The sequence below is a fragment of the Thermobia domestica genome, chromosome 1 (assembly GCF_964235325.1).
Source record: "Thermobia domestica chromosome 1, izTheDome1.hap1.1, whole genome shotgun sequence".
NCBI lineage: Eukaryota > Metazoa > Arthropoda > Insecta > Zygentoma > Lepismatidae > Thermobia > Thermobia domestica.
Window position 1 is genome coordinate 14859986 of NC_137454.1, and position 13853 is coordinate 14873838.

General features: G+C 34.9%; 1 protein-coding gene across 2 annotated transcripts in view; it reads right to left on the minus strand.

Moving 5' to 3' along the window:
• The window catches only part of Tmem214 (Transmembrane protein 214), a 125992-nt gene that overhangs the window by 57823 nt on the left and 54316 nt on the right, over nt 1-13853 (minus strand). For both annotated transcript variants that reach the window (XM_081754783.1, XM_081754776.1), the window contains exons 7-8: nt 12396-12507; nt 11122-11264 (exon numbers count right to left, since the gene is read on the minus strand). In XM_081754783.1, the coding sequence (XP_081610909.1) occupies nt 11122-11264; nt 12396-12507 (255 nt within the window). The remainder of the gene's footprint in view (nt 1-11121; nt 11265-12395; nt 12508-13853) is intronic.

The following is a 13853-nucleotide window of genomic DNA, read 5'->3' on the forward strand; positions in this document are numbered from 1 at the left end:
TTCTAATCGCCTACGAAGCCGTTTATTCGATATTTGACTCAAGGGTTGGAATTTATTCTATGGCAGCGCCTATATATCATGCAACCAACATTGTTCTCCGGATATGTGGGTTGCTGCCATTCCAGCATGGCTGCCCGCAACGGGAAGCAAGGGAGTCAGTTGCATCCTCCCTGGATTTAGAAGCATGTTCAGTTCTTGCAAATACATGTCAAAACATAATAATATCCTCTCACATACAGTAGTACTTAATACATTTATATTAAATACTATAGCTACAGTTCATACATTGTAATTAATAAGGATGGAAGCGTAAAGTATTGTTGTTTAATATATGATGTCTCATGTGCACGTGTATATCAAACTGTGTGTATATTTGTGACTGTGCTTGTGTGTCGATCCTTTGGCGCCTTGGATATAATCCTGAGGGCTTCCCTGCATGTCAAGCCGGATTTCAGTGTCCCATTTATCTGTATTAATATATAAAATAATGTGTGTGTGTTTCTGGATGACATTTAAATACAAGCTTAGGCAAGAAGAGCCACGTAAGATGGCACGGGAATTAACAGGGGCAATGGCGAAGGCGTTGCTAATAGTTCTTTTACTCATTTATATATTTTCGGCAGAAGCGGCAACGCCGAAGGCATTTTCCATCAATTAACAGGGGGTCAACACCAAAAGCGTTGTTCTTCGTTATTTTCTTCACTCATTTCCTTAAAGGAGACAACGCTACAGTGCTGCTCTTTGTTATTAATTCCACTCAGCGCTGCCTGTGAATTTACACGGGCAATTTGTACAAAAGTTGTTTTCTACTGTACTTTGGTGTTCTTTCTCTTTCTCTGTGATAGGTTCTGAATTAAACCTATCAGACGTAAACGTCCTGGTCTGCTCCGCCGTGGTATGGTTCTTCTGTATGATAGTGTGAGACACCATTAAGCGCACACACACATACAGGGCTCATAGTGGTCTGGTCTCTTGTAAATAATTGAAAAGTGACCAAAAGCACATGAAAAAGTGACCAAAAGCACACGAAAAAGTGACCAAAATCTCATCATGCTCCTTTTTTCCTTTGTCAATTTCTCCATAACCTCTATCTTTGTTTGTTGTTTTGTTTCATCTTTTCTTATTTACTTCTTCTTTTTGAGCTTCCTCCTTTCTTAGGTTTTCTAAGTATGCTTAGTAGTTACGGTAAGCAGACTTAGCAGATATAAGAAGCTTCTGAGTAAGTTGAACCAGTTCTGGCCTATTTCCGAATTTCTTCATCCGAGACATTATATTTAACTTCGCATTGAGAGTTCTCAAAGCCATGAAATATTTAAATTCATCACCTAGTCTTAGGAAGAACATACAAGAAGCATAACACAAGACGAACATGATGAACCACACAAACACACAGACACACAACGTTGAGCGGAGTGTTAACTATTACGAGAGAAAACAAAGTCTATTACGACAGAAGAAGGAATAGACACAGAAAGGTTCTCAACCCCACCTTAAGAGCTTAAGCATCCACCAACCATCCACTGTGCTTTAGAAAGAAAAGCTGAAGTGAGAATAAAGCTGACTGTTTCACATGTGGCAGCAAGTACTGAAGCTTTCAGAAGAGTAATAAGTAACAAGTCTCTTACTCTTCTGTTTCATTTATTTTTATAATATTTTTCTTAGAAAACTGCCAATGCAAAACATAAATCATACGAAAAAGCCACTTTACCTCCCAAAAAAGTAACTTTTAGTTATAATAATAATAATAATAATAATAATAATAATAATAATAATAATAATAATAATAATAATAATAATAATAATAATAATAAAAAGCTACTCGCTATGAGCCCTGCACATATTATGTCACTTTCTCTCTGCTCTAAAACAGAACATTGATGACCATCATTATCTGACATGTGAATATGTCAAAACCGGAGGTACGAGAACTTGATGCGGACTTCTGTGTGAAGAATCTCACCTACCATCTTAATATCCCACAATCTACCGTTGTGACAAATGCTTGCACAAGTAAGGAAATGGTATCGAGGATTAATGTTGAGTGCCCTGTATCATCAGGGGTGTCGATTATCCAGCTACGTCTCACATATAACAGATAATATGCTTTGTAACTTATTTCCGATCAATCCTCGTATATATGTCTGTGTGTACATTCCAGTATAATTCTGGAACACCTGCAGCAATCTCAACCAAATTTGGTATTATTTACAATCTGGAAAAAAAAAAATACTGTTTGGGTAAGATTCCCTAGCAGACGTCGGTGGACACACAAAAATGATCGAAAATGTCCGATATTAGTATCGAATTCATATTTTCGGGGACCTTGAAATGAACAGTCACACTCCAAATACCGTTAAAGTAGAAGTTCAACCCTATTGGCATGGGGGGTGAGAAAAGATAAAAATAAAATACCTAAAATGATCGAGATTACTGTCAAATCAATAGTTTTCAGGGTCGCTATAAGCTACTAGATGAAAATTCCGTTTAGATTTAAGCCCAAGTTTAGCCAAGAACAAGCATGCCAGCTGGATTGAGAATTTACACAAGGTCAGCGTTTCTTGTCGTTTATTATATTCAATTTAATTCTAAGTGTTACCCTGAAATATACATTCATACACACACAAATATATACATATATATTTGGATGTGTGTGTATGAATGTATATTTCAGCATAACAGGGGAACGCCTGGTGCAATTTCAATCAATCTTAGTAAACATATGACATACAATCTGGAAAAACACACTGAGAGTAAGATACCCCAAGCTGTGAAAACTGGAAGGGGTGACATGTAAAAATAATCAAAAATGGCCGATATTAGTTTGAAATCCATACTTTTCGGAATCGCTCGCTTCCACTATTGTTGAAATCCAAGTTTAGCCCCATCGGCTGGGGAGCAGGGTTGGAAAAAAACATGTTTTTTTTTAAATAAATCATAAAAAACGTTTTTTATGTTTAAAACATGTTTTTTTTGTTTAAAACGTTTTTAACGTTAAAGCAAAGTACTTTGTTTTAAACAAGAAAAAAACATGTTTAAAACGTTTATTTTGTTTAAAACAATAATCTACATAAGCATATATATTACATTTTTACACTCTTAGGTACTGCTTGCCATCTATATTCAACCGCTATATCAAATTTCGGGAACTTCCCTAATCTCGATCCGCCCAAATGTTCAATTCCGGAGAAAAAATCGGGAATTTCCCGATCTCCGTTCACAGAATATGTAGTTTAGTTTCTTTGTGTTACGTTCTACTGGTCGTCTGCATTCTTCATCTTTAAACTCCCATTGACGCAACTGCTGTGTCAGGGCTTTAAACCTCAATGGCTGTCTTAAACCTCAAATTAAGGCTGGAAGATGGTTTTGGTACTAATTTATTCCTCAAAGATGCAACTTTCCTGGTGTGCATTTTATGTATGTGGGAGGAGGGTAAATATCGTGTTTTTTTTTTTTTTTTCAACAGTTTTTTGGGGGCCGTTCCCCCTCTTGGGGGATAGATTCATAAAAATTGTTACATGAAGCAATGAAGTAGGTTACTACATGGTAATATCGTGTTCTTGTACCAGGGTTGGCTGGTTTAAACCAAAAAACGAAAAATGTTCCTAAAAGTGTAAGTGTTTGTAAAATCTTGATGAACACACGTTTGTGGGTTATCACGTTTCACTCCCGTATATTATTCGTATTATATTCAGACCTAAATTCCCCATTCATTACTCAAAAAGATTATACTGCATAAGCAACTTATATATATATATATATATATATATATATATATATATATATATATATATATATAAGTTTATAAATGTTTGTTTTGTGATTTTTTTTTTTGTAGTTGTTATTATTGTTTTTATTTAATTGCAATCAAAGAAAAATTCTAAATATTGTTTCGTTTTAATGTTTACTATTGATAAAATACATCGAAATGCCGTACTTTTTGTGTGGGGGGAGGGGGGTCAGAACCCACGAGAGACATTTAGTGAAGTGAGAAGTCTCTTTGGTATTTATTTATGTATAAATGAGTCTGAGCCAAAGTGGACTCAAATAATTCGTATCTTTATTCACTTTTCTTACTAATATGCAAATTAAGTCGTTGTATTTCTTTAATTTGGACCAATAAAAGTTGCTGTTAACTAACTCGAACTAAATTAGTTCTTCTGTACTCCGTAGTACTTTGAAATTGTCCATATGTAATTCTGTATAATGCTTTCACTTGTGCAACTGTTTATCTTTTTGTCCTTCTGAAATGACTCTTGACAGTTATATTAAGATAAAGATCAGTACAACGTATTTTTATCAGGATTCATTCGTGAGTGAGTCGGCAGACGTATCGCATTTGTGGCCAATTAGTCCTGGTTCCGAGTTCAAATGGAGGACAATTTCTCTCGGATGTAACTCGAGAAACGATTTTTATTCCGCTTTAAGCTTATGTGATCCCTTCCAGCATAACCCGGTAGTTGCATAATAACATCAAGGCGAAACAAACTTATTTCTGTCCATATATGATATGAATATATAGAGCAAATTATTTAAACCAAAAGAACCTGGTTTAAACCAAAAAAACGTTTTTTTTTTTTCAATAAAAACCATGGTTTTTGCCAACCCTGATTTGTACTTCTTGCTTATTATGGGGAGCAGGGAGGGGACAAAGTTAGCCAATTTTTGGAGTTTCAGTTTTTTGACGTAAATTACATTTATTTTTACAACAAACATCAATAGCTCAGTCCTTAATTAAGCTAGAAAGGTGATTTGGTACCAAAGTATTTTTGAGAGATAAAGCTTTCCGTCACTTGCATTTTATGTATATACGGGGTACGTATGTACGGCCGAGAGAGGGAGGATGAATTTTTTTTTTCATCAATTTTTTTTCATCAGGTTTTGGCGGGTATTCTTCCCCTCTGTGTGGTACATCCATAAAAATTGGTATGTGAAGCAATGAAGTAGTCCCCTACATGATAGTAACCTGTATGTGTACTTGTTGTTTATAGAGGAAGAGGGGGTCAAATTTGGTTAATTTACATTTATTTTCGGGACGGTCCCGTATAACACAAGATATATTTCACTGAAGTGGTCTAGAAGCATAATTCTTGTTCGTATACATGATGTGTGCAGCAAAAATGATTTGCATATGGACGTGGTACTATAGTGGGGGAGGGGAGAGAATGTCTAATTCAATGAATGTTTTTCTGCGCATATTTTTTTAAAAAATATTTCCTACATAAAACGAATTCATTACGCAATGGCTACCATTTCTTATATTATTGTCACAAGTATGTGGCCTACACATTAGCATCATTTTGTCAGCGCAGGTAACTGCAAGGGTTGGCAGGGCCCCGCAAAGTCAATATTTTCATATTTTTAATGATTTTTTATGTCTGTTCTTTTTCTACGAATACGGCGGGAATTTGACGCATATTATCTCGTTGGAAGTTGTGGCCTATAAGCTTTTCAATGGTGTATATCTCATGAAATGTTCAAATACTTCACTTGAACTTCTGTTGGTTTAGTTATAAGCACACTGATGTGCAGAATTTCGTTCAGTAATTGCTGTTATAATAAGAATATAACTCTGCTTGTAATTTACTCCATGCACAAACCCTGCGGAGGATGGGTTGTTTGTTAGAAAATTAAATTAGCTTCTTCAATCTGATATTTTAGTTGTTTTAAACATGTCCAACCAGCATCGAAAAAAAACACGTTTAAAACAATTTGTTTAAAACGTTTAAAACAAACTGAATAAAACAACAACCCTCGTTTTAAACATGTTTTAAACACTTGTTTTAAACATTTTGTTTTAAACATATCAACCCTGCTGGGGAGGGGGCAAGGAGGGAAATAAAAATGTCAAAAATGTGTGAAGTATTTGTCAAATCCCTAGTTTCCGAGATCGGAAAAGAAGCTGTGCTATTAGAAGCGACTTCTGAAACATGATTAGTACCCATCTCAAACTTTTTAAAATCATATCAATTTGATTAAAGGGCGTATTCTACGAGGGGGGAAGACAGAGTGTTTCAAAGTGTATGCTAAAAGTAGAGTATCTTCTGTATTTTTATCAGTGTAATAAGCATTCTAAGTGTAATATGCATTCTAAGGGAGAAGGGTATTCAAGTATTTTCCATAAACTTAATCTCCCTGTTCGAAGAATGGGCATTTCAGCAAGTAACAACTAAAACGTGTCTATTGTGAAAGTTAGTATTGTTTTTCTTCTAAATTTTGTCAAGGTGCAAATTCACGATAACGGTTCAATGTTTGAAAATTCATAGTTTTATTCAGAGTCAAACATCAAGGTGAACTTTGTACAATAATCTTCTCTTATACAGATGTATATTTTGCAAACAATTGTTTCATGTTCTATCAGAGATATCACATTTAACCTTTGAAAAAGTTACAAAATTTTGAATTTTATAAATTAATAAAAATTAAGGAAGCACTTACCAATTTCGTTACTTTAGCTATAGTGATTATAGTAGCATATGAACTTATTAACTAATTAACTCTAGGCCTACAGAACCCGGGATTCAATGCCGTATTCACAAAAGCTTTCCACTAACTTCTGTTCTTAGCCAATTGGATCCAATTTCTACTTTGTATTCCTATCTCTGCGAGATCCATCTTAATATTATCCTCCCATCTGCGCCTAGGCCTTCCTAATGGTCGTTTTCCGATGGGTCTTCCAGTCAAGACTTTGAAAGCGTTTCTACTTTCTTCCATCCTAGCTACATGACCTGCTTACCTAAACCTCCTAAACTTGACGACTCTAACAATGTTGGGTAATCCATATAAATTATGTAGTTCCTTGTTATGAAGTTTCCGCTATTCCTCATTCCCGTTCTTCTTGGGTCTGAATACTCACTTCAGGATCTTGTTTTTTCAAATACTTTCAGTCTGTCTTCTTCCCTCAGAGTAAGCGACCATGTTTCGCAACAATACAGCACAACAGGCATGATTATCGTTTTATAAATTTTAAGCTTCAAATTTCTCGACAGAATTCGCGACGACAAAAAATTCTGAATTGATCATATGAACTTACAATAATAATTGAAAAAAACTCTGGTATTTCACCTTTCATTATAAGCTTCAACTTTAAAAAGTGGTAACTGCTCACTTTCGATACTAAACTTAGGGAGTAATTTTCACCTATTAGAGTTCAATTAGGGTTTTTCATGCTAAGACACAGAACTAAAGAAGAGAAAATACTGAAGAAAACTGTGTTTGTTGCAATGTTTTCGAATATAATCCAGTCATGAGATAAGAAAGTTTATGCTAACATCAGCAAGGTCACTAATTGGGAAGCGGTGCTCAACAAAAAATGGCCGTCATTCACAAACGGACTAAGATTATAACTTTTTAAAATTTGTGCTACTAATGCATACGGTAAGAAAAAAATTAAAATAGTGAAGCAATCATTTTTTGTTTTATTTTTATTTTTTATTTATTTTTAATCATTGTATATGGATTGACCCTATCCTGGATTTCTACCTGTTCCATTGCTCTGCTAGCCTCCATCTACTTACAGCCTGGTAAAAGTACCACGTGAAACCACCACGTCCTGCATTCCAACATGGCGTCACCTAGCCTTCTTTCCCTCCGTCTCTGTTGAACAGGAATGATCCAGATTTCGAATTTTAACTGCAAATGCTATGGTTTTATCAGAAGACATCACAGTGTAATGATCATGTTTTCACTAATTTCTGGTAAATAATTAATTTTTTATTCCCATTTCGGGATTTCTTTGTTCCACTATGTGCAGTGCTCCTTCGAAAACAAGACCGGGCTTTATATATATATTATTCTTTTGCACAAAACACGGATTAGGGTTAATCTTTTAGAAAACGCTGGGTCTATCAACTCAAGAGTGTAACAATTACTAACGTTCTCTTTGACTGTTAAGAAGTTTTGTTGAAAGCTTTGTGGTAGGGTTTATTCTGGAGTAGGGCAATCTGAAGAATTATCTAGTGGTTATTTTATGGTTACGCCTTATTTTCAGAATAACACAGTATCTATATATAGCATTACGTATCAGAAAAACATTGAAAACATCATACTCAGTACACTACCACATTCTCTTCATCTGATGCGGAAGATATTGAGAGAAAACAAAAACTGAAGAGCGATAAAGTAGCTGTGAGGTGTCTAGGTAGATGCAAAATGCATTGTACATCTTTTGAAAAGTACATATAGAATGGAATTTTAACAAATACATCTAAATGCTAAATACATATGGAAAAATAAGTAATGTTTACCTGCACATACAAGGTGGCTATACAAGTCCGGAAACAACGGGAGAACTCATACACAGTATATTACATACTCTACTTATTCCATCATTCTCAAATTATTCGTCTATACTGTTTCATTGACTTCTCATCAAAATATGAGCACCCGTTGCCGTGATTATCCACTACAGAGTCTGGCCAAGCGCCTGGATCGGACTGAATATTTCAGAAACTGTGTGTGCGTTGTATCTCAAGTTGTATCATTATTAGGAGGAGGGGGAAACGTTAATGACCTAGTTACGATTGTCATTCTCTATCTTGGTGGCGGCCATATCTTCAACTTTGTTCTTTCAAATGGCAACAAGGTCATGCCAAATGATACCCTTCTTGAACGAGAAATCGAATGGTGCATTTCTGTTGACAATAGCTGTACCGGTGGTACACTGACGAAAGATTTTAGGGTCCAACGGAAGGAGAAATGAAATGAAATGAAATCTTTAAGTTCTACGTCCATGGTTATGCCAGCTAGGCTAGGTGGTGGTGGTGATAATGATGACCATTAAACATGTGATAGCACTTCACTGCTTTTACTGTCCGGTGCACTTCAAAAGTTGTTTCTACTGTCTTTGTCGGGCCCTCAAAGGGCGACGAACTCTCATACTGATTTGTCTGTTTCAAACACTGCACCGTAGCACAAAGCCATTACATTAAAAAGAAAATGGCATACTGATTAGGTTCTTAGACTTTGGTCACTGTCCATCGAGTCAGGAAAAAAGGCAAAAACAACTCTTGAAATAATATCACACGCTTAGTCCATTGGTGGGCCACTTTTTTGTAAACGTGGTGGGGCGATGCCTCTTCTAGTTTACGTTTATAAGTCGTCTAGGTTATTTATTGGATTTAAGGCTATTTTATAGTATGGGTGTCGATCCTGAGGGCCAAGGAGGCACGCCCCCCGAAGTTCGCTTGACCTCCCAAGAATCTGCGTAATTTTTGCTTGAATATCTGACAATGATACACATACACTCAACCTCTCCCCTTCCCCGAAGTTACAGTGCCGATGGTTTCCAACTATTATGTCATTGTAAACAGCTACACTCCTGGGACAGGGAATAGTGTCCCTTGAGCCCCCTATACACGAAAGAAATATCTAGACGGTTATGTGCAGTGAATAAAACATGTATAGGTTTGTTGTCCATTTATTTAGCACCGCAAGACGCTAGTCGTACATCATCGTTGTCAATTCCCCCAAAATGTTATTTATTTAGGAATATACAATTGAAATTAGACTTGGACGAATAAAATACAGTCAATAAAAGCCAATGTAATGCCAATTGTTGCTTCCATATTCTGCATTGTTTCATATGCATTGCCAATATACAGTATTTGAGAGCAGTATTGAGAGAAGAAAAACAAAAAGCTTTCAAATTAGCAAATGGAAGAAAAGTTGAGAAACAGTAATTAATCACCACTCACATGCAGGACAAGCTCGAAACGAAAAGGAATCACTAATAGAGTAGTGCAATTACCATTCCTCTAATGAAAAAGACTCATGGCTGTAGTGGGAATGAACCAAATTAGAGATTACTTAGTCTCTTTTAGTAGGAAGAACCCTTCTCACTGCCCAAGTAAGGGTTAATGTTGAGGGGCAGTATGGGTTAGTCATTATATTTCGTTAAGAAAACGTGCTAAACACTTTATTACAGACAAATTCTTATACACTTTAAAGAAGAAAATGGATTCTTTTTCATATCAATCAATGGGCAATAAAATAAGATGGTGCGGATTCTCAACACGAAGATCAGTTGACGTCAGATAACCGTGATATTTTGTTTGACGGTAAAATTTTCTTTTAGACAATTCATTCATTTTTGATTCGTTCAATGATTCCGATTAAGACTTCAAAAGTACTGACTCCTCGCAACAGTTCCTCTTGATGTTCTGAGAAACCAGTTCCTCCGAAATGGAATCGGGTTAGAGATCACGGCGATTCCTGAGACATATTTCAGTAATTAATTTAAACACTGCTGTTTGAAGTAATGAAAAAAGTCATTACTATCCCAATTTCCACTCTTAGAATAGTTCCAAATTAATCAATAGTTCAATTATTCAATGTTTAAAATAGTAAACGAAAATACTTTAATAGGAACCACCATACTTCCCAAATTCACCAAGTTCTAGAGAACAATTCATAGCAGAAGCAAGTGAAATAATGCATGAATTATTATTCGCTTGAGGGGAGGGGAAGCCCCCAACACAAACTATGCAAAAATTTTTAAAAAATATATTAAACACAAAATAACTATATACCTAAAAAATATAAAGACGAAAACAATTCAGCCGCATGCCTCATAAAAATCACATATTTCTCACTTTCAGTCGTTCTCCACGAAAGATGAAAAATAACATACTTTTTCTCACACGACATACAAGTCACTTAATTCCAGTATTCTCATACTGGAACAAAATTTGTAACAATTCTCTTCTGCATCGAAAACTTCACTTAACAAATTAAAATACGTTACAGAGAAATTCCTCAAAAAATAACTCATCGAAAGTAACATTAGCTACTAAAAGTATTCTTCAAATCTCAAACTCGGCATTTAATTGCGCACACATTTCACTTTCATCACACACCGCCCGACAAACGATTACTACAACGTGCAAGCAAGCTCACAGAAAAATTACGTCACCTCTCTATTCCCTGCTATACAAGAATCACTCTTAACGAAGCTACTGAAACAGATTCGTTCAAAAAACCGGAACAAACTGAACAAAATTAGTGAACCGAAAGAATCGAATCAGTTAATCGAAAGAATGAATGAATTATCTAAAAGACTTGCCTGTTTGACTTTATAGCCACCTTATATAGAAATAAGAAATAAATTCAACTTTAGTACGTTACCTCACACAGTCGGCTGCATTCATATAATCCTTCCTGGTTCCCTCGGTTCTTTTGCATATCGTCATTGGTCGCATTAAATGTAACGATAGTCTCTTTCAGCAATTTAGCTGGAAGATTTCTTCCTATGGAATCCCAGCTGGAATCTGCAAGTAGATTTAAGAACAGCATCAATATGGACGAAGAACATCATCATTAAAATCACTTTACGATTTACTGATGATATTAACTTGTTGCATTTTTTTAATTATAATAGAACCAGAATTATCACAAATATACATCTTCCAACTGACAAATATACAACTTCCAGCCAACTATACAAGGTGTTCCAAAATGAATATCGGGGATTTAATGTTTTATAGAATTTATTTACTGGACAGAGGAAACAGTGCATGCGCAAGCGTGCGTACAAAACAATTTAGTTGCTCTTTCATTTGATATATTATTTATAATTGTAAATTAATTGTAATAAATACTACAAAGCCTTAAAAAAAAAAAGCAATATTCATTTTGAAACGCCCTGTATTTCGCAGACCTTTGCCTTATATAAAATCTTCACATTGCAAGGTTAAAGAGAAGACATGAAATATACTATAATAAATTACGTCAGCCTTTCTTTCTCAAAATCCCTGCATTTATTTCTATATAATAAATTGCACAAAACGAAGTCATAATTTCATAATTTTTAAAATCTTAATCACAACTTTGTCATAAAAATCAAAAAACTAAAGAGCTGGCAATGGAGAAAAGTAGAAAGCTTTTCAAGAACAGTTGAAAAAATCTACTGAGAAGTTTTCGATATTTTTAGTAAGAATTAGTTGTTAGTATTGTATGTTTTGTGAATAGGTTCATCTTCCAATGCTGTTCTAGCTCTCGGGCTGAATGAACAGAAAATTGCTGGCCAGTCAACCTTTCAAAATGCAGTGTTTACGTCTGTAGAGCATATAGAAGTTTACAGTGTATTAACATCACCCAATTCCGAACTGAAACAACCCCATCCATATATTACAAGAAAACTTGTGATATTACAAAAGGGAACTATGCTACAGATTTACCTAGACCAATGCTTAAGAGAATAGTTACAAAGCAGAAGCAAGTTATATCCATTTTTGAGCCCTTGATTGCTACTGAACGCTTTGCAGTGAAATACAAGAAGGTGGCTGCAGCATCACCACATTTTAGCCAGACACCTCAGAAAAGTATTGCAAAATAGTCCTATTTTCGGACGCAAGAACAATCTTAACCTCACACATGCACATACATGAAAAACTACTCACTAATATATCTCAAGAGAAGAGCACTTTGTGGAAGGTGTTTTATGTACAGCTGCCTCCATATGCTGAAGCAATGATGATCGTAACGGATACACATCACAAGACCAGAGACAAGCTGAAACAAACACACAATTAATATGCAATGAAACTTATTGAAACTAGAACTTAGTGATCTATGCATATAACGGTACAGTACGAAATAATCCAGGGTTTACTGTTAAGGTAACTGCTTGAGTTTTACAGGTAGTTTCACTATTTCGTAAAATGTATAATATTGCCTGTAAAGTACTTCCGCTAGAGGGCGAGTGAAACGAAAGTTCCATATCGAGATGGGCTCTTTATTCAACAGCGCCTGTAAACAGTGTTGCTGTTTTCATGACATAAGAAGTGTTATGCAAACAAAAGCATGATTTTGTGTTCATTTCAAAGGAAAGTTATCTCCGTCTGATACAACAATATTTAAACTGTTTGAAAAGTATAAAAGTGAGGCTTCAGTGTTGGAATCCGAATGTCTTTGGCCTTCAAAAATCGACGAAGCTGTCATGTGGCGGCATACTTCTTACAAAACTTTCAATCTTAGGATTTTCATCAGAGTTACTCAAATTATTTATATCATACTTGAGTCAAAGAAAACAATATGTAAGTTTTCAACAATCAAAATCATTTTGCTATAATATGAATTCCGGGGTACCACAAGGCTCAAACTTGGGGCCCTTATTATTCCTACTCTTTATAAATGATCTGCCAAGGTATGTTAAGAATTCAAAATGCATATTGTATGCAGATGATGTTAAGTTGTATAAAGACATACAAACAAATTCTGATATATTAAAACTGCAAGAAGATTTAAATAACATATACACATGGAGTATAAAAAATAAATTAAATTTTAACATTAAAAAATGTAAGTTTATGATATTTACAAAACAAAGAACTGTAACTGAAATTCTGCCATATTCAATAGGAAATCAATATCTGGAGCGTATATTTACATATAAGGACTTGGGAGTTACATTTAGCAGCGAAATGTCTTTTAATAAACACATTTCATTGATCACACAGGATGCCTTCAACCAATTGGGGTTTGTAATCAGAAGCACTAAACTGTTTACAAACGTAAATGTCATTGGAACTCTTTTTAAAACTCTAGTACTGCCAAAATTGGAATATGCGTCAGTGATCTGGGCAGCTAAATGTAAGACTCAAGAAAATCAGATAGAAGCAATACAAAAAAGATTCCTAAGGTACTTATATTATAAGAAAACAGGACAGTCTGCTCTGGTAAATAAAATATCTTACTCTAATTTGTTAAGTGAATTTAATTATATTAAACTTTCTGCTAGATGTATCATTGCACAAGAAATATGTCTACACAAAATAGTAAATGGCATATTTGATAATAGTGAATTTTTACAATACATTAAATTTAATATCAGTGACAGAACGTTAAGAACAAGAAAT